The sequence below is a fragment of the Epinephelus fuscoguttatus genome, linkage group LG15, assembly GCF_011397635.1.
Source record: "Epinephelus fuscoguttatus linkage group LG15, E.fuscoguttatus.final_Chr_v1".
Classification (NCBI taxonomy): domain Eukaryota; kingdom Metazoa; phylum Chordata; class Actinopteri; order Perciformes; family Serranidae; genus Epinephelus; species Epinephelus fuscoguttatus.
In genome coordinates this window covers 3,588,856-3,613,853 of record NC_064766.1, presented here as the reverse complement: position 1 = coordinate 3,613,853, position 24,998 = coordinate 3,588,856, and the positions used below count along the sequence as shown (strand labels likewise).

Below are 24,998 nucleotides of genomic sequence, written 5' to 3'. Positions count from 1 at the left end.
TACCAATGCACATCCCTGAAATTTTTCTCTGCAACATTCAAAAATGGTTTTGTCTCACCGTAAATCTTTGGTCTGAACTGAGCTTTATTTTCAATTCTAAAATACTGTGAAATAAGCAGTACTTCTGCCACTTTTTTTTTACTGGTGTTCCTAAGCTGCAGATGTAGAGAACCACAATGTCAGCTGCTTCAGAATACTTCAAACAGAAGGTTGTTGTACTGGGAGAGAGATTAAACCAAACAAAAAGCCATGGAGTTTATTTCTAGATGGATTTTGGGCAGGTTCTGCATTCTATGTTCAGGGGAAACGTAATGATGATTCCTCCTGCACTTCAGTAATTGACCCATTGCTAAGTCCCGCCCCCCACAGTAACTGTTGTCAAGCCTGTCAAATTTTCACACCCAGTTTGTCAATGTGGCCTTTTCAGTATCAATAAGAGATATTCCAAAAAAAATAATGTGAAACTTGTGGAAAAGTAGTTCTGAAATATCAGAGAAAAATAGACAGAAAGGACTACAATATGCACTTAAGAGCCACATCCAGGATATAATTTTTCGGTTTCATCATGGACTGCTGGTGGGCACAGCTAACAATAATGGTTTTTAACCATGGATATTTTAAGAGACATGGATATAGCGTTGGAGTCAGGGGCCTCATTCCTGTGAAAGTTTCTCAGTGGCACATGAAGCCAAAAAAATTCTCTTACCGCAGTTTGAAATTACCCGGATCTTCCACATTATGGGGCCCATAGAGAGCTGCTGAAGGAGAAGCATAATGCAGTCACAGGCCAGCGCCGCTGTTAGCTGGGAAACGGCTAACAGCTAACAGTGACAAGTGGCTCAACCTCACACACCTTATTCCTCTCCTCGCATCACTGCGCCGCTGTTAGCTGTTACAGCGGCGCAGTGATGCAAGGAGAGGGATGAGGTGTGTGAGGTTGAGCTACTTATCTTTCTCCTTCAGCAGCTCTCTCCACCTGGGAAAAGCTACCCCGATGTTGACCTTGTTTTTTTAATTTTAAAATTCACGTTGCCTTTTTGATTCCCTTTTGCGCTTTCTTACTGACGAGGATTCCGTCTCCAGTAGTAGCAGCGCCGCTAACAGAGACTAACAGCTGTCAGCGGAGCAGTGATGCGAGGAGAGGGATGAGGTGTGTGAGGTTGAGCCAGTTATCAGTTGTCAAAAGACAAGACGTGATTGGTTTGTTTCGATTTACACCCGCCCCAACAGTCCTACATTGTAAACACAGCCAGCATGGTGAGGAGTGGGTTTGTCAACTCATGTTGCATGTGTCTGTGTAGGAGCCTGAATGAATACTCCATGAAGTATCGGATGACATGGTTTCATCAATGTTATCATAGCTTTTTGGTACACAGTGGCTACCGTAGTCACAATAGGCGTTTGAAAAAGTGAGGCGCTAGAGTGCGCTATCCGTTTGAATGCAATATTTGATTCCAACATTAGATGGGAGAAATTCCAACACACTGTGGCTTTAAAATTAATATTCAACCATCTTTGTTTGCTAGCATGCTAAGCTAGTTGATGTTAGTTAGAAACGTGCTCATTTTTAGCTCTGGAAAAGCAAAAAATACAACACCTCCTTTGGACTTGCCGGTTCTATAAGAGCACTGTCTTGGTATTTTCCCTTGAAAGCTTGAGAGCCCTAGCTAAGATAGTCAATGTAGGATTGCACAGTGTCTGTCTGTGGGAGGGGCCTAGCAAAGGGTCAATTTCCTGGCAAATTCCTAGCCCAAAACAACACCGAATCCTTGAAGTGAGGCAGTTTGCCTTCAATTTGACCTTCCCACAGGAGTCACAGGTGTGAAACCCATTAATTCAGTGAATAATTAATGTATGCATACTGTCTGCTTATTTGTTCACTGGATTTAAAAATGTTCCTCAGTATACTGACACTGCCTCTGTCCTCTCTATTTTCCCTCTTCCTCTTTCTTACCATTCACATCCTGCCTGTCCTCTTCTTCTCCATCTAGCCTGTCCTAACTGTCGCTTTCAGTATGCACTGTCTAAAGGAGGCTGCATGCATTTCTGCTGCTCACAGTGTCGTTACCAGTTCTGCAGTGGCTGTAACAACCCGTTCCACACTGTAAGTCTGACACACACTGTAGTCCTGTGTCACGTTTTATGTTGTAATTATCTAAATAGTCATGAAGACAATATTGTATTTTATTAGATGGATTGCTGGTCTGCATATCACTGTTCTTTACTACCAAGTTACTTTATAAAATGTACGTTTCAGGTAATCATTCATCAGCATAAGCAAATGCCCAAGTCTTCCCATATAGAGGCTGTAATCCCTGTTTCACTTTGTTTGACCACCACCTTGCAGATTACTATAAAATACCAAATAAAAGTCAGTCTTGCTCATAAATGCCTTGTACAAAAAAAAAAAAAAAAAAAAGCATTGTACTGCTGGATGATGTGCTGATGGAATTAGCACTACGGAAATGTACATAATACAGAACTGGCAACTTTTACAGATAAATAACAGCCGTTTCCAATTTGGCATCTGAAGCAACACTTCTCCGAAGGTTGTGCTCCATGCAGAATCTCCTGACGCTCACTATGGAACACTGCGTGGCCCCTTCACGCTGCAAAATGTGTCTTGCCACTCTCAAAAAGTTCACAGATCAGGTCTGCATAAGGCTGGAGTGTGACCATAACTAGGCTAAAAGTATTTGAGAATGGAGCACTCCTCTGCAAAGTTCAAAAGTTCCTCCGCAGATCTCCCAGCATTCCCCGAATGTATCCAAATATCACAATAACAAAAAAAAAAGAAATTAAAAACTTAATGTTCACGTTCTTCTGTTTTGATTTTAAAATAAAAAAAAACATCTACAACATGTGATTTCTGTTGTTCTGTTTTCCCGTTGTTCTGTTCTGGTTTTAAAACAGAAAAACGAGATTGTTTTTCTGTTTTGGTTTTGAAACGGAGAAAACAAAAGAACAAAGGGTACACGGATTCTCTATCTACTCTATTGCCTTGTAGCATTTCAAATGGCCTCACTACATGTAAAAAAAACCAAAAAAAAAACAATCAATCAGAGCTGAGGAGTATCTAACGCAGCTGTCAGTCATGTCAACCACTGCTCATGAACTGCAGTCAAACTGTTAAACAAGGTAGCGCTGATCCAACATGAATCGAGATTCTGTTACTGCATTCCCTATATTCACCTCAAATGTTTTTAGAAACATATTTTAGTGACTGTGTAGTTGTAAAATGACAACATTTGTGACCTGGCCGCCATATTGGTGAAGATGGTTAAACAGGATTCATGTTTGTTAAGTGCTGCCTTATTTGACGGCAGCACAGTGGTGCAGTGGTTCGAACCCTGGGGCTGGGGAGGCCCTTCATTGTGGAGTTTGCATGTCCCCTCTGTGTCAGCGTGGGTTTTCTCTGGGTACTCTGGCTTCCGCTCACAGTCCAAAGACATGTGGGTTAATTGGTGACTCTAAATTGGCCATAGATGTGAATGTGAGTGTGAGTGATTGTCCGTCTCTATGTGTCAGCCCTGTGATAGTCTGGCGACCTGTCCAGGGTGTACCCTGCCTCTCTCCCAGTGTTAGCTGGGATAGGCTCCAGCACCCCCTGTGACCCCTAACAGGATAAGTGGTCACTAAATATCAGTGAACGAATGAATGAATGAATGAATGAATGCCTAGTTTGACAGTTTGACTGCAGTTCAACTGCGTCGGAGAGTCCTTGGCTCTAATTGGTTGTTTCTGCCACATAGTGGTCTGATTCTAGCAAATGCCATTAGAGGCAGTAGGAGGAGGGGCATGAATTTTTTTACAGACTCAGTTTCATGTACTTCTTTCAGAATATAGTGACCGTTTTAGCAAATTTGACACAAAGTTTCTTAAAAGTTACCAAATGTCGCATTAAAGTTACCATAGCCATGATTAACCTTTGACATACCTGAACAAGTGACAGGTGTTTCCTCTCCTGTCTTCCTATCAGACTTGTGCAGTGGATGAGTGCAGTGTTTCTGGATTACATGCCCATCATCCTAGAGACTGCCTCTTCTATCTGAGAGACTGGGAACCTTCCAGACTGCAGGGTTTACTGCAGGTACACACACACACACACACACACACACACACACACATCATGTGCATGCAAAAACATGCCGTGAGGTTTCTGCTTCCCCCAGTATAATGGAGGGGATTGGAATTTAGTTTGTGGTGTTCAGAGCAAAACAATTTTCACACAGTGTCTCTGTTAGCTGAATAATTTGCAGACCTTACTGTATGAGTTTTATATAAAAAAAAAATGTAGTTGAAAATTATTCAGGTAAATTTATTTTTTAAGACAGATTTTGCTGTGAAGCACAATTGAGCTGTTGTTGCTTGGGAAAACTCGACCCTGGGGTGCAAAACACACATTCGACAAAACAACATTTGTTTTAAGTGCATTAACAAATATTTCATGAAACAGGAAACACAATATGTCACAAAACACTTCATTAAACAGAACACACAACATCACAAAACACAACAATGTAGAAAACACATTTTAGAAAATAGGACTAAGCAAAAAACAAAACATTTCAAAAATAAAACATATTAAAAAATATAAAACAAAAAACACAAGAAAACAGAAAAAGATGCACAACAATCAGAAAACAAAACATAGTAGAAAACACAACAAAATTAAAAAAAAAATTTCAAAAGAAATAAATTCTCTTTTTTTTTTGCTAGTCAGTGTGCTGTGCATTGTATTTCTAGGGAGGTTTTGGTCCCTAGATTTTGCTGCGGAGTGAGCGCTCTTGACTTTCACTCTACTCTTTGGTACAGACAGAAGTGTGCAGCGAAACAGAGGAGGAGAAACTCTGCACCATAAGGCTCTGAGATGACATTATCTTCTTTATTCTGCCCCATTTAGAAGTGGTGGATTTACAGCTCACAGCAACATAAAAGGACACAGTCTCTGGCTTTTGTTTGATATCTGGTGTTGGCAAAATTAGTTGCTGCACATTCCGATCCGTCATTAGCACCATTAGCTTGTTTACTATATTACATAAATACCACTGTCACACTGAGCATCTCGCTGAACTCAAATTTTATGTGGAAAAAAAGAATCATCGAAAAATTTGTATTAAATAGCTGGATCTGATCCAACTGAGTTGGGTACTGCAGAAGAAATTTTAAAAAACAATCAAAGCAGAAAACACATTTCTAAAATGTCGTTGTATTTCTTGTTTTGTTGTTATGCTTTCTAAAATGTTGTTCTGTTTTAGGTTTTGTTGTGTATTTTGAAATCAGTTGTGTATTCAGTGTATTCAGTTTGTTGTTGTGTTTTCTGTAGTGTAGTTATATTTTGTGAATTGTTGATTTCAATGTTGTTTTTGCATCTGAGGGCTACCATCGAAAACTGTGTAAAATAGTCTAATGTGAATAACCAGTGTTCTCCATTTCTTTGTGACTCCCAGAATAATGGAGTGGCCTTCAACACTGAACCTCCTCCTGGAACACAAACAGGTAGGCTAGAGCGCTAAACTACTAAGTGACATTAATGGGTTAACGAGGTATGTTGAGCCTAAAGTCAGAGTTTTCACTGTCATGACAATAGCACTCTTTTAGCCTGGCTGGATCATCTGTGGGCCTAAACTGATACTTTCAGAGTTTTGAAGTGAAATCAGACTGTCATTTAATAACTCCTTTGGAAATAGCATCACTGTTGTTGCAAAATCCCTTGAACCTAAGTGCCAGGACTGGAAGAGGTTTGTTCCTCTTTTTTGTCGTGGGAATTTACATGCATTCAGATCAGTGGCAGCTTTCAAACAGGGGAAGCTCACTTTAAGTTTACATCATACAGTTTGTCATAGTGTAGCGAGGCAGTACTTATAAAAGGAACATTTAATTGAAACCATTTTTCAACCACACTCATGCCATAGAACCACACTCCGGACCAGTGGCGGTTCTAGGTGAGCACACTAGAGCGCGGCTCGGGCTGCATTTTCCTGACTGAACCTGACCCGAGTCTGACGCAGTTTGTTACCTGACATAGTTATTGTTATGGACAGTGTGTAACACGCTGCTCGCACATCAGCACAGAAAGCACTGTACACATAGTCAATTGGAGCAGAGCCTGTGTTATGTTCAGGTGTTGTCACATAAATAACAAATTCCAGCACTTGAATAGGCCATAGCACAACACAGCAGCATGTCAAGTGTGCCAAACCCGAGCAAAATTTTGATACTACTGCACTGATCAGAAGAACACACTTGCAGCTAAAACCTCACCCTTCTGGCCTTCCTTTCCGCAAAGAGCTTGAAATGCAACAATGCCGGTGTGTATTTCCAAAGCACTGTCAATCACAAAGGGGTTCAGCCTTTTAGGTCCCAGGGAAGCTGAGCCTCCCTTGAAGTGATGATTTTGTCGCATTTATCCAATGACCGTCTCGCTTTGCTGCATGAAAAAAACCTGCTCAGCGCTGTCTCATAGGAATGCTTGGAAGCTCCGTGTCCACCGTGCTGACACAAGAATGTATGACAGGGAGGTCATGTTTGAAAACTAGTGATAAACAGCTGACGTTTGAACATCATAGTCATGATGTTAAACACATCCTGCTGCACGTTTAATGCAATGTAAATTCGTATTTTAATGTAAATTCAATAGTGCATATTTGACCATTTCTTCTATGAAATTTTAGGGGAAGTTCAGCCTCCCTTGTTGTCTCAGAGTAATCGCCCCTGATTCAGATGGTGATGCAGAAAATCTGAGCAAGTATATTGTTTAATTTTATTCACAAGGTTGTTGTTGTCCTTACTGAACTACTGAATGTGTTTGTAGTGTTCTCTGGACATTTGCCCAAGCTGACTCTAAAAGAAGCCTTTTATCAAATCGCATTATACATCAGTAGTTTACTATATTATAAATCAGTTTGACGTTTACTTGCATATGATATCCATGTCTGTTTTCACAGATGTAAACTGTAAGAGAAACTTCACTGTTACACAGAGGCATACAACCATGGAGTGATAATTCTAGTTTTAAATCTAAATCCCCTACCATGAAAGTTAGAGAACTTTTTGGTTTGGACCAGCACGTTCAGTAGCCTCCTGAGGTCATGGTGGTGTGTAGTGAACAGTACATACTAGCAATGTGGCTGTAAAGGTGCCATTATCGGTCTGTTTGTTAGTTAGTCCACCTCTTTGGTGCAGAGTGACCAGCAGCTTAATGACAGAATGCAGAGTAGCATTCAGTAAGTTTCAACCTGCCATTACTTGGAGGAGTTAAAAAACATATGGCCTGGGTAACAATAGACTTCCTCAGTCTGTCTGTTGAGCAGGGCAGCAGTCTGCCACTGAACCTACTCCTCTGCTCAGTGAATGTGCTGTGCAGAGGTTTGCAGGCATTGTCTATAATAGACAACAGTTTGTTTCAGGTTCTTCAATAGCTCCCGTTCCGTGCAAACTACAGACCCAGCTTTCCTCACCAGTGTTTGTCCTTCCATTAGATCCTGAGGATCTTTCATAAGTATCTCTGGTGGTATTGTTCCAGGGCTCTCAGGTGCCTGCTGTAGATGGTCCAGGACTCTGCTCTATACAGCAGGGTGGGGAGGACGACAGCTCTGTAGACCAGGAGTTTTGTATGGGCCTTCAGATCTCTGTCCTCAAACACTCTATTTCTGAGCCTGGCAAAGGCTCCACTGGCACAGCTCAGGCGATGGTTGACGTCAAGGTTGATGTCAGCCTTCAAGGATAGAACGCTGCCGAGGGAGGGGAAGTAGTCAACATTTTCAAGAGTGGTGTTTTCCACTCAAGGAGGGGTGGGTGGATGGCTGGTTGGTTGGAGGTCAGTGTAACACCTGGGTCTTCTTGATGTTCAGGGTTAGGTAGAGGGCTCTGTATGCCTTGGCAAAGGCATTCAGGGTGTCCTGGAGGTCTTCTGCGGAGGGCATTACAATGACGTTGTCATCCACATACTGAAGCTCTATGCTGACAGGGTTTTTTATTTTGCTCTTGGCCTTGAATCTGTTCAGGTTGAAGAGCTTGCCATCAGTTCTGTACTGGATTGGGATCCCCTGTGGCAGCTCTTCACTAATGATGTGGAGTATAGCAGCGATGAAGATGGCAAACAGGACAGGTGCGATCACAAATCCCTGTTTGACCCCCATTGCCACGGTGAAGGGCTCAGACTCTTAGTGCTATTGCTGAGCACTGTATCCACCCCTAACCATACTTTCAATTTAGAATTGTACTTGCAACATAGTCAACCTGACATACTGTGGTCTTCCAGTGAGGTAGTCAGTGATCAAGGTCACCAGGTGTGAGTCTGCCTTCCTTGCTGTCAGCTTGTCTCTCAGTAGGAGGGACTGGATAGGGTTAAAGGCGCTGGAAAAATTAAAAACATGGTCCTAGCAGCACCGCTCCACCTGTCCAGGTAAGAGTAAGCCCTGTGGAGCAGAAAGAAGACAGCATCTTCCACACCTACCTATTCCTGGTAAGCAAACTGCAGTGGGTTGTGTGCGTGTTGGACCTTAGATCTAAGGAGATCATGCACTTGATCCACTGCAGTTTGCGAGTTATTGTTTCTGTGGCCCAGTGTGGGACAGCTATCAAATTTGATTTATAATTGTACTCATTATCACTGTGATGAAAACTATTCATATATATACTATACAACAATAAAACAATTGTAGCCTTGACTGGCTGTCAAATCAGACTCCAGTCAGTTTTAATATTCACATCAGAGTAAAATGAAATAGCAACTAGGGGTGTAACGATCCATCGATCTGGATCGATATATCGATTTCATGATTTAACGATCCAATCACATCAATGCAAAGTGAAAACATCGATCCATATCGTCATCTTTAGGATACGCTTTCATTTTGAAAATCTGTGTCACTGTCAAGCAGCGGCAAGCAAATGGCAAGCAGCCAAGAGAGAGATGATGAGGATAACAAAATTTACTCAGAAAGAGTGGGAATATTTTGGATTTCGGAGAAAATAAGGACCAACAAACAGAGCACATGGCGTATGTAAACAGTGCTGTTACGAGATCAAACACGACGTAATGTTACTGGCCTGGACGAGCGTCTCACTCCGCTAAATTCTTGGTTTAGCAACATTAGCTGCTCTGTTTTAACAATGTGCAGCTGAAAAACTGTGCATGCAGGCTGAAATTCAACTGAGCTGTTCTGTAGGTAGATGCAGTGACTTAAACCACCTGCAAGTAAAAAAAATAATAACGCTGCATGTAATTTATATAAATGTCCACTAGCCGCGAGGCAAATTTATGCAGTGTAAACATGCTTAAAGCTGCTACAAGGAACTTTTAACTGGATATGCAAAAGTCTCTCATTTTTGCTGATGTCTGTGCCTGACCTACAACAGCAAATGAGACCATCGGTGTGAAGATAAGCTATTTCTATATACTGTATATCCATACTTTTAGGAAACTGTGTCCGGGTCCGCCCCAGGTCGCTTCCAGCACGAAACGATTTACGGCACTCAGACGGCACACTTCATCTTACCTAGCTGCTTACATTTAGTGACTCTTATAAATAGTTGCTATTCCTCCTCCTCGACCCGATGTCCGCGGGGAGTTAAAATAGCAGCAATCATCGGGTAAAAGTTCTGTGAAAGCACTGGACTCACCAACAGTCAGCCACGTCTCAGTCACACAGAGAAAATCCAATCCTCAGGAAGTCAGGAAATCCTTCAGGATAAACGTTTTGTTCGCTAGTGATCTAGCATTTACCAGCCCAATCCTGGCAGGAGCCGGTGGGTCCACGGCGTTAGCTGTCCGGGGAGCCACACACAGAGGCCGCAGGTTGCGCAGATTCACCCCTCGCCAGCGGGGACGAGGAGAGCAGGGGCCGCAGGGCTGGAACGCTTCATCTGGGCCAACGACAGGTACCAGCCAGGCGTCGACAGGGTCCAGCGAGTGCCGAGAAATAAAGAGGCGAGGCACCGCTCCATACTCAGTCCAAGAAGCCGTGGAAGTGCTCGTTTACCCCGGCAGCGGTGGCGCTTACGCCAGAGAGGTGGCGTTGGGGTGCGGCAGAGGTGAGCTGGGATCCCCAATAGGAGCGGGGGCAAAGTTTTCCCGTCTTGTTGTTACATTCATCCCCAAAACAAACACATGCGCAAGCCAGGTAAGCATCTTTACGACAATACGCGCTAGAGCTCATGGGAAATGTAGGCTTCATTCCGGCAAAACACTACCGCTTTTGTCCACAGGGTCGCCAAAATCAACTCAAAATGAAAGTTCCTTGTAGGGGCTTTAAGCTAATGATGGGTGACTAGAAAAAATCAGTTGTTTTGTCCATGAGCCTTGACAGTTATTACTGAGCTAAATGTTATGCTTTTGTTAAATTATCTTGTTGTTAATCTGTGTTTAAGCCAGGTATTCCTGACATTTTATGAAAAATATGATGGTTTGGGTTAAAATGGAAAGATTTCTTCCAGTAAGAACTTTATGGCAGAAAGCCCAGAGGGTTAACTTATCCCATTTGCTGTTTTATTTGTGTTTGTTGAGTCAGTTTAAAGTGAAGTTTACTGTACTTATTTTTTATGTGTTGTTTTTATCTTTTATGGCCATAAGTAAAAAAGATAGGGGTGGCAGCATCCTCTGTAACGGACTATGTTAAATTGGCATTTAGTTACAGCCTAATATCGATCGCAGACCCCTGAATAATATCGAATCGAAATGGTATTATGGCAGACTTTGTAATATCAGAAAATATCATATCGTTCTCCAAAGAATCAATATAATCTCATATCCTGATGAAACTGGTGATTTACACCCCTAATAGCAACTGTTACTCAGATATTTGACAGTAATTTTTTATCATGATAGGTCTAATGACATAAAGGTGATGAGTTATTTACAAAAACAAAAAATAAACACACTGAAATGTATCCTTTGCAATTTAAACAGTAATCCTGCACACTGACTACAACTTACCACTATAGGCATATCTTTGTCTAGGGAAAAATAATGTCCATATTTCCAGGAAGGCAAGCTTAAGTTGTCTGAACTTTCAGCCATTGTGTGCAGTGACAGTCTGATTGATTGATTGATTGATTGATTGATTGATTGATTGATTGATTGATTGATTGATTCACTGATTGATTGATTGATTGATTGATTGATTGATTGATTGATTGATTGATTGATTGATTGATTGATTGATTGATTGATTGATTGATTGATTGATTGATTGATTGATTGATTGAGTCACATTATTTATTGTGTTAATGTACCTTATGGTGGTGATGCATGGGTCAACCCTCTAGAAAATGTCATGAGTTCCAGGTAAATTAGTAAAAACTTGCAGAAACATTGTGTGCAACAGTCCACCTTCCACCTCCTTTTTCACATCACCCTTTATCTCAAACAGACACGCACAAGAAAGAGGGGCTCACAGCCGCTCACCTGAACAGGGCATCGCTATGAGTGACATTAGATCATACCTGGGAAAAACTATGGGGAACATGCTGCATGTGTCTGCTGTGATCAAGAATTAATGAGTAGCCTTGGACGGTATCTAATTTTACCTTCATACCTTCCTAAAATTTCACCAGGGTATACATTATATGACAGCATGAGTGTGCGGCACTACACCCCCTCATGCTGTGTGTTTACTACTTTCCGCAAGTTTTCTTTGTTTGTTCAAACTAATTAGTACCCAATAGACACTCACAGAATGTTGAGAAAAGTAGTATTCTCACATCTATTTTCTTTATTAAACTGAGAAGTACAACTGTACACCTTTTGAATTATCCTTTATCTTGGTCACATAACTGAGACTGGACTAATTGCCTCATTGACTCACACTTCATCCAAGCTCAAAAAAGTCACCCAAACTCTGCTTACTCTTGTTACTCATCCAGTTAGTCACCCCTCTGTTCCATCTCCAGTTTGGTCAAAATAAACCCTTAATATACTGAGTTAAATGTAGGTACACACAGTGCTCACACAGCCAGTGTTGACACCACTTGGTGTTTCGGTGTTGTCCATCAGTCCGACAGTCAGACTGTCCTCTGGTGGCACGTGTTGTGCACTGCATACAATGAGTTTAATAGAAAGAGTGCCTGCATTTTTGACAGTGTTGAAAATCATACTGTCGGGATTTCTAAATACCCTTGTACACCATAATACTGTGATACCGCCCAAGCCTAGTAACAAGCCCATTTGAATTTCAGTAATTTTAATTGCGTCATTTAATTTGAGATAAGTAATTTGTAACATTTCTAGTTACTGCCAAAAGTAGTGTAATTTCAGCACTAGCTGGAATTGGAAGCTCAAAGCCCCTGTGTGTCTCAACACATACTCAATGAGCAGCTAGCAGGTTGTTGAGTTGCTCTGTATGACATATTGTAAACATTAAGCCTGAACCTTCTACTGACTTTAAACCCAAATAACAACTCTCAATTACCATTCCCATTATTCTTCATTGGCAATACATTCTACTAGTATAAAGTCTGTTGTAAAAATGAATAGGGACACATTGTCCTTTCCAGGGCATTTGATCTTTGTAAAGGTGTGTTCACACCGGACCTGTTTTTTTTTTTTTTTTTTCCGCTAGCGACGAGTTTACATACAAAGTCAATGCAAACGGGCGATTGAGCGTATATTCGCCCAGGAGAAAAATCGCTCGGGCTCCGAGCAACAGCGACAGAGCGATTTTTCGCTTGTTGCTTGAGATGAGAAATCTCATCTGGAGCGGTATTTGGCTGGGTCCTGTCGCTTGCAGCTCAACGCTGATTGGCTGCCGTAATCCCAGAATCCCGGGGGGGTGCTTGACTGTCATGACATGTCAGCTTCATCAAAAGTATAGCTGCAAATTAAAAGCAACAATAGATGTAAAAACACAGAGACAATACATCTGTGATCAGTTCCCTAATTTAATTTTTACAATTTTTTCAATCTTCTCCAATTTCTCGTTTTATTTTATGGAAGTGATCAATGTAAGTGCACTTGTCCTAGAGCCGCCACGACGGTTTTTATAATGCAAATAACTCTGTTCAGATAAAACCTACAAGCTTCTCTTCCTATGACTTTTACTAAAAATGTGTCTTGTATGTTTTCTGAAGCCTTTAAGTTACAAAAATGAAACACACTACACTGAGCATTTATACCTCCGACCGCGGCAGAGCGCTACTTGAAAGTTATACATTTTGATACATACAGGTAGGCTATACACATTGCAAAACTCTGTAAAAGTACACCAAAGCATACATTTTCGTTTCCAAATATTTATTTGATAACAAAACCATTCATACAGTCAATAAAAAAACATTTTGTTAATAATAAAAAACGAATCTCAACAGTTACCGCGCCAGCCGGCGGGACTGCGGCTGAACCGCTTCCAATGTTCATTCATTCATTCATTCATTCATTCAGTCGCGTGTTCAGTGTGTGTGTGTGTGTGTGTGTGTGTGTGTGTGTGTGTCAGAGAGGAGGAGTATCAATAAAAAAAGGTTTCCACTAATTATTTCGGTGTTTATTTCTTTTATTCTTAATTTTTTTATTAAAATGCGTAATATAGCCAACAATATTATAAACCAAAAGTCTAATTTATTGTTGTAGAATGTATTTAGCAAATCACCATTTTCAGCTGGAGACATAGTGCAGCAGCAGCGCAGCAGCAGCGCAGCAGCAAAAAAAAAAAAAAAAAAAAAAAAAAGCCGATCTATCGTCTGTAATTTTTTTTTTATTTTATCATAACTTCTTGGAAATTACTCAAATGCATTTTTGGTGTGCTTCTGAGCACACGGGCAGAATAAACAATGAAGTTACATATGTTGCGGCACTTGGAGGGGCGCTGTAATCCTGGTGGTCCTTTGTTAAGCACCATGGACAGCGCCAATGCATCTATCGCTGTAGCGCAGAGGCTCTGACGCCTGAGTCAGAGCATGTGAGCGGAGTTGGAGTTGCCTGGAGCGAGGGGCGGGAGGATTTTGTATGTATGTGCCAAAATAGGTAAAAAAAAAAAAAAAAAAAAAATTTATAATTTCTTCGTCTTTTGTGCAATAAAATATTTGGAAACGAAAATGTATGCTTTGGTGTACTTTTACAGAGTTTTGCAATGTGTATAGCCTACCTGTGTGTATCAAAATGTATAACTTTCAGCAGCGCTCTGCCGCGGTCGGAGGTATAAATGCTCAGAAGTCTAGTGTGTTTCATTTTTGTAACTTAAAGGCTTCAGAAAACATACAAGACACATTTTTAGTAAAAGTCATAGGAAGAGAAGCTTGTAGGTTTTATCTGAACAGAGTTATTTGCATTATAAAAACCGTCGTGGCGGCTCTAGGACAAGTGCACTTACATTGATCACTTCCATAAAATGAAACGAGAAATTGGAGAAGATTGAAAAAATTGTTAAAATTAAATTAGGGAACTGATCACAGATGTATTGTCTCTGTGTTTTTACATCTATTGCTGCTTTTAATTTGCAGCTATACTTTTAATGAAGCTGACATGTCATGACAGTCAAGCACCCCCCCTCCCCTCCCTGAAATTCCCTGATCGCTTCAATGACGTCATCAAAGCGAAAACGCAAGTCTGTTGATTTCTGTCACATTGACGAGCGATTGCAACTGAGCGATGAAGCGATATCAAAGGGGCGAATCGAGCGACAGCGAAAAAAACCTAGGTCTGGTGTGAACACACCTTAACACCATTTTTTGGCAATTCCCTTTTTCTCTCTACTCTTTGTATCTCTTTCTTTATCTTCCTCATCCCTTTCTTTTTTCAGGTCTGTGTGGGGTGATAGAGCAGAAGGATGAGGGGGGGCAGCAGCCAGATTCAGCTTGTGGAGCTCAGACCCAACCTGGACATGCTGGACTCTGCGAGTATGATGGCTTTATTCAGTATTATCTGCAACCAAGGCAGCATGTGATGTGTGCCACATTACAAAGCTTAGGCTCCTGAGTCTCCCCATGTATAAAAAAAATGAGTGTGGATTTTTTTGTTCTGTAATGGCTCACATGATGAATCCAGTATGATGTACATTTCAATTACACTAATTCTATGAGTACAGAGTCACATCATGCTCACTACCAGTGTTGGGGAGTAACTAGCTACATGTAACAAAGGTTAGCAATTGAATTACATGATAAGTCTAACCGTAATCTGTGACTGTGAAAAAATGTAATTAAATTAAAGTTACTAATCAAAATGTTGGTGATTATGAGCGGTTATATTTGAATATATTCTTGCAACACATTCTCATTTCGACCTCATCACGATTGTACATGGACTTTCCTTGTTGAGACATGACATACAAGGTACCTGGGTGCATTGGTTGTTGGCATTCTAGAACACTGTATCAACTTCAGCCTGTTACATGCATTGTCTGTTTTCAGAGTACACTTCTGGTTTCACAGGAAATGTGCAGTTTGCAAACAGCCTCTTTGAAATTAATCACACTACGTCAGTACAACTGCAAATATATATATATATATATATATATATATATTTTTTTTTTCCTCCAACAACAAATGCATTTGGTTACAATTAGCCAACATACACATGTTGTTGGGTTTAGGCAACAAAAACATGTGGTTGGGTTCAGGAAAAAGAACCGGGTTTGCCTTTACAATCTTACGGGAAGCAAACACCAGCCACCCAGGTGAAAGTCAGTGGTTGTTGGATCCTCCCACCACTCGCCCTACTCGGACCTTCTCCCCCTTAACTTACATTGCTGTCCCGCTGCGTTTCTCCTTGACGCCGCCGGGCATATCATGCCAATATAAAAGGACAGCTTTTTTCATCTGTGTCTGATGCCGGTTGGAGTGAGACCGGATTGATTGTTTTATGTTAAAAGCTTCTATGTAGAATATAATGTTCATTCTGTTGCTTTGTGCGCTGTCTGTACAACAGCCTTCTTGTGGCATAGCCTATTATTGGATATTTTTCAGCTTTATTGCCCAGTTTAAAACATTTGTTAGAGTTAGGGTTATAATCAAAAAAATAATCAAAAAGTAATCAAATGTAATGAGTCACATTATTTTGATTAATTTATTAAATCAATTACATTACTTATTATACATGAAGAGGGTAACTAGTAATCTGTAACCTATAGAGTGCTGCAGGGATGACGTTTATTGGCCAACAGGGAAGTTAACATAATTCTGGTTCCCTCATCAAAAAGCCTATGGGATTTTTCCATTTGATTTTGGATTACTGCAGAAAATAAGGTCTTGGGTAAACAAAAGGTTATGAAACTTACACGTTTTGTTTATCAGGATAATCACAAATGAAAAACACTTTCGTGATTTCTTAGGCCTAAATGCAAAAGCCAGAAGTAAATAGCTTTCAGTTGGCTATAAAGCGCAGCACCCTTGTTTTTCTGCTGAAATGTGATAGGCATTAAGGAGTTAAAAAGGAAAGTAAAGACAGCAGCTTGTTGTAGTGATGGGATTACTTTATATTGCGTTACAACAGGTAAACATTTAGCCTTCTTACTAAACTCTGATGAAATCTACATAAAACAAGGTCAAATTAACAATGAAGGTCTTCAAAGAATAAAATTCTTTACCTTTACCAGGTAAAATCACAAAATCTCACAACTCAAGTACTTTTCATCTGTTATGCCACCAGCTCAGAGTTTTATCATCATGCTCTGCTGTGTGGTCATGCTAACCTGGTGTTGTACTGTTGTCCAGGAAGCATTACCGGGAGTACCTTGTCAGCCTGATCAACAGCCATTCCATCGACCCTGCCCCCCTTTACAGCTCCAACGAGCTGCTGCTGGCTTGCAGGAGGTACAAGGTGGACGACAGCCGCAGGGACGGAGAAGACGGCTTCACCTACTACAGCAGACTGCTTGAGGTGAGTGAGGTTTTCCACTGGGTATAATGGCATAGTGGCGGTTGAGTGTGTTTCTAACCGTGTTTTTCCAACCAAAACATTATCTTTTCCTCCGAGTGTTTTAAAGTATCTACCATGCATTCATTCATCTTCTAACCGCTTCATCCTCTTGAGGGTCACGGGGGGGCTGGAGCCTATCCCAGCTGACATTGGGCAAGAGGCAGGGTACACCCTGGACAGGTCGCCAGACTATTGCAGGGCTGACACATAGAGACACTCACATTCACACCTATGGACAATTTAGAGTTATCAATTAACCTAGTCCCCAATCTGCATGTCTTTGGACTGTGGGAGGAAGCCGGAGTACCTGGAGAGAACCCACACTGACACGGGGAGAACATGCAAACTCTGCACAGAAGGGCTTCCACACCCGGGATCGAACCGGCAGCCCTCTTGCTGTGAGGCGACAGTGCTAATCATCACACCACCGTGCCGCCCATTTACCATGCAATAGGTTACAAATTAACATATCAGTGGTTTACAGAAACAATACAGTGCCAACACTCTGGTGATTGTTTTGTGATAATAACTCATTTTGTGATGTCTTGTTTCTGTGGTAATATATTATTCTTACCAGATGAAACAATACCCTCTGTGTGGATTTCAGGAACTTTATACTATTGTAATCAAATTATTTAACCCCCATTGCAAATGAGGTTTATTTGCAAAATCAACAAACAAATAAACAAGAACAATTTAAATAGCTCAACTCAACTAATATTTACAAGTGGTTTCTCAAATTCAACACAAAATGCCACTTTAATGTCTACTGCTGTCTCAAAATGATTCAACCCCTACATGACAAGTTTTCTTAGTACTTAGTAAAGCACCCTTTTATGGTTAGGACTTGCAGACATACAGTACTGCATAGCCAGACACCAAGCTTCTGGAAGTGTTCCTTGAGGAATCTTAGCCAATTCCCCATGGGCATTGGCCTCCACATCACTAATATTCATGGGTTCGTGTGCTGTAACTGCCCTCTTCAAATCCCACCACAGAATTTGTACAGGGTTTAAGTCAGGGGACTGTGATGGCCACTCTAGTATCTTCCAGTACTTATTCTAAAACAAAGCCCTGGTGGACTTGGTGGGATCATTTTCCTGTTGGAAGGTCCAATGACGCCTAAGCTTCAGCTTCCTTATAGCTGGTAAAATGTTTTCTCCCAGGATTTCCTGATAACTTGATTGAGCCCCAGAGCATCACTGAGCCACCGCCATGCTTAACTGGAGGCAGGGTATTTTTTTTTTCAGCATATGCTTCATTCTTCCTCCTCCAGATACACCACTTATCCATAGGCCCAAAAAGTTCCAGTTTGTTTCATCACTCCACAGAACAGAAGCCCAAAACTTCTGTGGCTTATTTCTATGGTTTCAACCATATTGGAGCCGACTTTACTTGTCCTTTTGGGTCAGTAATGGTGTACGTCTTGGAGTTCGGGCATGGAGACCTTCAGCGTTAGTATGCGCCTTACCCTGAAAACTAAAACCTCAGTGCCACCAAGTCTTACAGCAGGTCTTTTGCAGTCACTCAAGACCACAGACCACCTGCCTCCTCATAAATCTGGTGGAAGCCATTGATAGCTTCCACTTTCTGCCATGTCCAAGTAGTGTAGCCAGTGTTCCTTTAACTTTGAACTTGTGAACTACAGTCAGGTCCATAATTATTTGGACAATGAGACAGTTGAGCTGAAGTGTTTGGGGCTACATTATCTGCTCAGATTCAACTAAATGCTTCAAAACTCATTGGACAATGCTTCACAGTGCAGATGGACAATGACCTGAAGCATACTGCAAAAGCAACCAAAGACATTTTTAAGGCAAAGAAGTGGAATGTTCTGCAATGGCCAAGTCATATCATCTGACCTGAATCCAACTGAGCATGCGTTTCTCTTGCTGAAGCCAAAACTGAGGGCAAAACACCCAAAACACAAGCAGGAAGTGCAGACGACTGCAGTAAAGGGCTGGCAGAGCATCACCAGGGAAGAAACCCAGCATCTGGTGATGCCTATGTGTCCAACACTTCAGGCAGTCATTGACTGTAAAGGATTTGCAACCAAGTATTAAAACTGACTGTTTAATTGATGATTATGTTAGTTTGTCCAAATACTTATGAGCCCTTAAAGTTGGGGGACTGTGTGAAGAAATGGTTGTCATTCCTACACGGTTCATACTACATTTTTGAAAAAAGCCTTAAATGAAAGCTGAGAGTCTGCACTTTAAGCAGGTATTCATTGTTTCATTTAAAACCCATTGTGGTGGTGTACAGAGCCAAAATGATGACAACTGTATCATTGTCCAAATAATTATGGACCTGACTGTATGTTTCCAACTACTGTATCTCTCAGAACATTCAGTGCCTTTGCTATTTTTTTGTATCCTTTTCCTTGTTAATGCAGGCAAGGCAAGGATCTCCTCTCTTAGCTTTTTGGACAATTCTCTTGACTTTGCCTTATTTCTAAACATGCAATCAAATGTCACTGTCAGCAAACCCCTAGCTAGTCCATAGGCCCATACAATGAAGCAGGATTTGGAGTTAGCGAGGTAAGCTCAAATTATTAAATCACAGCTTGTCAACACCGTGAACTCTTGACAAATCAGTTCTAGGGATGGGTACTGAGGCCCGGTATTGAACGAGCCCCGGGGCTACGTTCTTCAAGACCACAGTATTGATAAGCTCTGACCTTAACAGTTCTGCTATCGGTACTGGAGCAGTCACCTTTTTTTTTTTTTTTTTCACAAGATAAACGGTATCTTGCACATTTATCTCACCAACACCGTCAATTATCCGTCACTGTATCATAATTTTCGCTATTCTCCCTGAAGACGAGAGATCTCTCCTCACCCTGGCTGCTTGCTGTGTGTGAGTGGAGAGCAGGGGGGCAGGGCTGTTGTTCCAGTGACACACACACACACACACACACACACACACACACACACACACACACGCACACACAAGACAGCGCACACACCAACTCAAGCTCGTAGCCTTCCTTTAGATAGATAACAATGGCGGAGAGAGCCAAACGGTCAAAAGTGTGGCTTTACATTACAAGAGTTGATGCAGACACAGCGCGTTGTCACAAGTGTGACAAATGCATGTAAGGGTGGCAACAGTAGTAATTTGTCAAAACACCTTGCAAAAGTGCATCATATTCAGACAGAAAGATGTAGCCTACAGTGTTTGACTGCCCTAGCATAGCTAGTTCATCTACGTCCAGTCCAGGTTTGTAACATTATGCTAGCAGCAAACACGTGGAGTTAATAACCATTAGCTATTTTGCGACCCTATTTACTAAATAGGGTTTCAGATTTGGGATTTTATTTGTGTATTTTTCAGATACATCTTCGATAAGAGTAGTAGTACCATTAAAATCTTAACGATACGCATCCCTAGTCCCATCCCTAGTCACAGCTAAAGCTTCTAACATTAAAGTTACTTAGCAAGTCCTTAACTTTTTCTTAAACTTTAACTTACAGTGGGCTGCTTGGTCGTCGCTAAAATGATAATAAAAAAACTGTCATTCACTCAGCTTGTCTGTCAGCTAGCAGTATCGTCGTCTTCCTGTCAACTGAATTCAAGTTTTTCGCGTTCCGCCGATACAGATAACTTCCTGCGTGTCATAAATAATAAAAGCTGTCCAGTGTGTTAATATGTTTACCATGCTGTTTGGGGCTTCTTCTATTTTTTTCTCTTTGAATTTTTCACCGAGGTCCGCACCTCGGTGACCTCATAGCTGGCTACGGCCATGCATAGAAGCAGACTGCTTCATAACATATGATATGGTACCAAAACTGTTTGCGAGATAGTAAATGTCAATACCGTGGGATGTAAACTGCACTCTGAAGTAGAAGTATTGAAAATGCTATCCAAAAAGTCACCGTGGGCCAAGTCTTAATTATGTGTGGGTATCACTAGGCTACAAGTGACATTAGTTTTAAGTATTTATTGCTATTTAATTGGATAACGATGAATATGTCACCTAAAACACTTTAACATAATGCCAGACTGTTTCTGCTACTAAAGTAAAGGGAAGAAAAGTAGCCTAGTTAATGACTGTCTGACCCAAATGTTGCATTTCATTTTCTAATAAAATATTACCTTTTTTCCCCAGTTCTCACGATACAGGTGTCTCAATATTTTAAGCTGCAGTTATGGTGTCAGAGTGTTTCATCTCATACCATATGAAGCAGCCTACTTCATTTATGGTTCTGATGGTGACGCTCACAATTAACAACCCGGCCCCTTTTACATGAATGTGCTCATGGCTGGATAGGAAAACCCAGAGTTGACTGAACTGATTGATGACCAACTTCGTAGAGATAGTAAAAAGTCAGTAGCATGGGATGCAAACGACAATCTATACTCTTATAATGGAAAACACAGAAACATTGAAAACACTATCCTAAAATGTACCATCCGAGACTTAAATTACATGCAGGTATCACTGAGGTATGGGCCTACCTGACATTAGTAAAGAGTATTTTTTGCTGTGATGATGATTAAAAACTACTTTGAATATGTCACATAAAAACACTTTAGAGTGATGCCAGACTGTTTCTGCTGCTGAGGTAACAGGTGAAAAAGTAGTTAATGACTAATGAGGTCTATCTGACCGTAATGTGACATTTATAATAACTATAATAAACTTTGCATAAGTTAGAATCCTGTTAAAATCATGTGTTTAGTGTGTAAATGATCTCTCTGAGCTCTGTTTTAAAACTAGTGGAAATAGCGCCCTGTAACAATGAAATAATTCTACTGACTTAAAACAAAATATATAGTTACTCTTTTCTACCTGAGACTTCGGACTTTTGTCCATGGATACTTTTTCTTCAGTGATCTGACTGATCAGAGGTCGGGATGTTGACAGCCTGTGATCCGATACCCTGAAGTTAACCTGCTCCGTAGCTAACTTCAAATCCTGCTTCGTAGTACAGGCCTCAGACCTCTGATGCAACTAATGAAGCATTTGATTGGTTGCATCAAGTGTGCTTGAGCAACACCTGATTTGGAAAATGTGTGCTGTATGAGGGATACTATTCAGGGGGTTGAATAATTTTGAGACTTCAGTAGTCATTAAAAGTGGCATTATGTGTTGAATTTGGAGAAATCACTTGTAAATATTAGTTGTGTTGAGCTATTTAAATGTTCTTGTTTAATTTGGTTTATTGCAAACAGCTGTAAGTTTGTAAATTTTACAAATAAACCTAATTTGCAATGGAGGTTGAATCATTTTGATTGCAACTGTATATATTCTGTATATCACACTCTATGAACCTATACATTTGATTCAATCTATGATATGTAATCTTGGTGCAGTAACACTAAAATCCCTCTTTGTGGTCTCTGCAGAAACTGATGGAAGAAGTTCCGCTTGGTGACAAGGTGCCACGCAAGAAATAATGTTGACCTATCAACTCAGCTACAGGAGACAAAATTACAACAGTTTTCTTTAGGTTTTGGATCTGTAAATTTTTACTCATGCCAATAATGCTGTAAATACACAGGAGTGTCAACACTGAAGCTCTGCCTGAGTGCTTTTAATGAGTTTAATTTAATCACTGAGATATTTCATGTAGACAGAGTCTCTATTCTAAAAGAAATCGCTGCTGACTCTAACAGATGACAGCAGCTCTGACAAAATATGTAATGGCATAATAGATAAACTGATAAAGGAATATGAATTTGTTAAATATGTCACACTTTGCTACTCTCCCATAGGAAGAGATGGTATTTTGGAATGTAACCTTTGAATATGGTTTTGGTAATTGAAAAAGGCCAGCATGATGTCTTCTACAGGAAGTTTTTCAGTTTCTGTTATTCAATGTAAACCCACTCATAAAGCGTACAAAAATCCCTTTAATAGGTTAAGATTGCACTGAATTGAACAGAAAATAAGGCACTAAGTTAAAGTAACGACAGCCTTTTCCTCTGAATGGTATTCTTGTGTGCCATGTTCTGGAATACTGAGAGCAGAAATATCAGTATGGTTTAAATACTGTTGGTTTCAGCTGATAGGTTTAATCTAAATTTAAACAAAGGGAGAAAAGGTGAGGCCTCTCTCTTTGAGTTGCCTGTCCTCACTGACTATAACATCAGTAATCGTGATAACTGTTTTACTGATATAGCTCTCAGCACATTCACATTAATTAGGCAGCATACTTAATTGTAAGCAACAACTTACGTTGTCATCCTGCTGCATTTCCCTCTGTTGCTGCTGGATGCCATTGTTTAATGGCGACCAGCTGCATATCATGCCGACATGAAAAGACACCTTTTTTCGTTTCTGAAGCCGGAAGTCACTGACCAAGTGCCAGTATTCAACAACTTCGGAGTGAAAATGGGTTGGTTAAATCCAAAGTGCACAGGTTGTTGCATAAAGAACACCCCTCTATCTTTAATATCACTATCATGGGAAGCAAAGTCATTCCACTGATGTTTAAAATTTTTCCTTTATTACTTGTCACTAAACTCAGCACTTTTGTCCCTCTCAGGACCCTGTAGATATGGACAGTGATCTGAAGGGACATTAGTCGGGGTTTTGGCAGGTTTTGATCAGATTCTCTGAGTTGAATCCTCACTGGAGCAGTCAGCCATGCAGCTTAGGTTACTATGGTCATCTTAAAAAATGAACCAGCTGTGTGATACCAGAAAATCTTTGGTAGGCCCAAAGATAGCTAGTTAATCCACTAATCTCACTCCTTGATACAGGCTCCAGGTCTGGAATTACATTGTCGTACCATAAAATCCTGTGTTTACTGCACACTTTCTAATGGTGCGTTTTATTCATTGTGTGTAAATTAAATACTATATGTGCATGTTTAAACTTGACATGTGAGTATTGTAATCATTTTAAAGATATTAACAGTATTTACGAATGATTTCCTTGCACTGATTGTTGCTGATGGGGCGTTGCAGATAAATTCCCATTTTACAAGGCAGAGAAGCTAAAGGAACCTAATTTGATTGGATGCTGTGAATGTGATTAGTATGTAGCAGTATGCCTGACTTGGTGAATGTAAACTCGTGTTGAACAAGTTTACAACTTGATGATGTAAAAAAAAAAAAAACAGCTTTTACTGTGCTATTCTTTGGAATATTTTGTGTGGTAGAACTGACAGTGTCATAAGTAGATTTCAGCCAGAGTGCATGTTGTTGTCTGAACTTTGTCTAAATAAATAGTAATGATAGACAGTTGATGCTTCTTTGTGTCACATGTTTGACTTGAATCTGATATCATTGAGGTCATGATTTGTGGTGGTGTGCTGTATGACTGAATGTTTAACAAAGTGGAGGCTGAACAGATGGCTGGCAGCTGCAGTGCAGGTGTGTTTTTGGTGGTCAGTAGCTGTGGTGCAGGGCAGGCAGGCGACTGGGGGAAGAAGCCTGCAGTGGCGGCCAGCTAAAGATTGGACAACCAAAATATGTAATGATAATAAAAAAAATTGTACAAAGGTGGAGAGTGATTGCACTTAACTTCAGCTATCAGAATAACTAAGTTTTATATTAATAACAGAATTTAACCTGCTTTAAATCCACCACAGATCACAACCCTTCAAAAAGGGAGAATGATAGCCATTAGTCTCAATTTGGAAGGTTGCTACAGAGTGTTTGACTGTGTGTTGACCATAATGTTTCATACAGACACACACACACACACACACACACACACACACACACACACACACACACACACACACACACACCACATGATAAAGTTCTTTATAAATGAAGGTTTATTGAACTATTTACTGCACATATAACTAATAACTACTAAACAGACAAGTAAGTGAATAAATGCACTGAACATAATGACTCATGTAAGAATAAAGACAGGGAACTGTATAGAGCAGGTAAAATCAGTAAGAGATATCTTGGATGTTGACCAGCACAAGGAAGATTGTTAAAGCAATTCAATAATAATTTTTATGAGAGAGCCTTCCTACTGGCTAATGCGTAGCAGAGGGAAACCATCAGACTCAGGGCCCTCTAGGCCCTCAGAGAGGACCTCAGCTATCCCACATATGGGAGTAGTGAGGGAGCAGGATTAATTCAAATGGTAACCAGCCTAATACAGAATTTATCATGCTATTTCTATATAACAGCACTACTCAAAGTTTGGTTAGCGGCTTATGTTAGCAGCTAA

The 24,998-nt window shown here is 40.6% G+C and overlaps 1 protein-coding gene across 3 annotated transcripts in view; it reads left to right on the top strand.

The window, feature by feature from the left end:
• The window catches only part of LOC125902783 (E3 ubiquitin-protein ligase RNF31), a 65,275-nt gene extending 41,351 nt beyond the window's left edge, over nt 1–23,924 (top strand). The window contains exons 19-24 of one of the 3 annotated variants that reach the window (XM_049599377.1): nt 1,992–2,104; nt 3,980–4,090; nt 5,451–5,499; nt 14,736–14,832; nt 16,648–16,813; nt 22,205–23,924. In XM_049599377.1, coding sequence (XP_049455334.1) covers nt 1,992–2,104; nt 3,980–4,090; nt 5,451–5,499; nt 14,736–14,832; nt 16,648–16,813; nt 22,205–22,255 — 587 coding nt within the window. In that variant the 3' untranslated portion in view covers nt 22,256–23,924. Of the gene's footprint in view, nt 1–1,991; nt 2,105–3,979; nt 4,091–5,450; nt 5,500–14,735; nt 14,833–16,647; nt 16,814–22,204 lie in introns of those variants that run through there. The other 2 variants (XM_049599378.1, XR_007451184.1) reach the window with 2 other exon arrangements.
• The last annotated feature ends 1,074 nt before the right edge of the window (nt 23,925–24,998 follow it).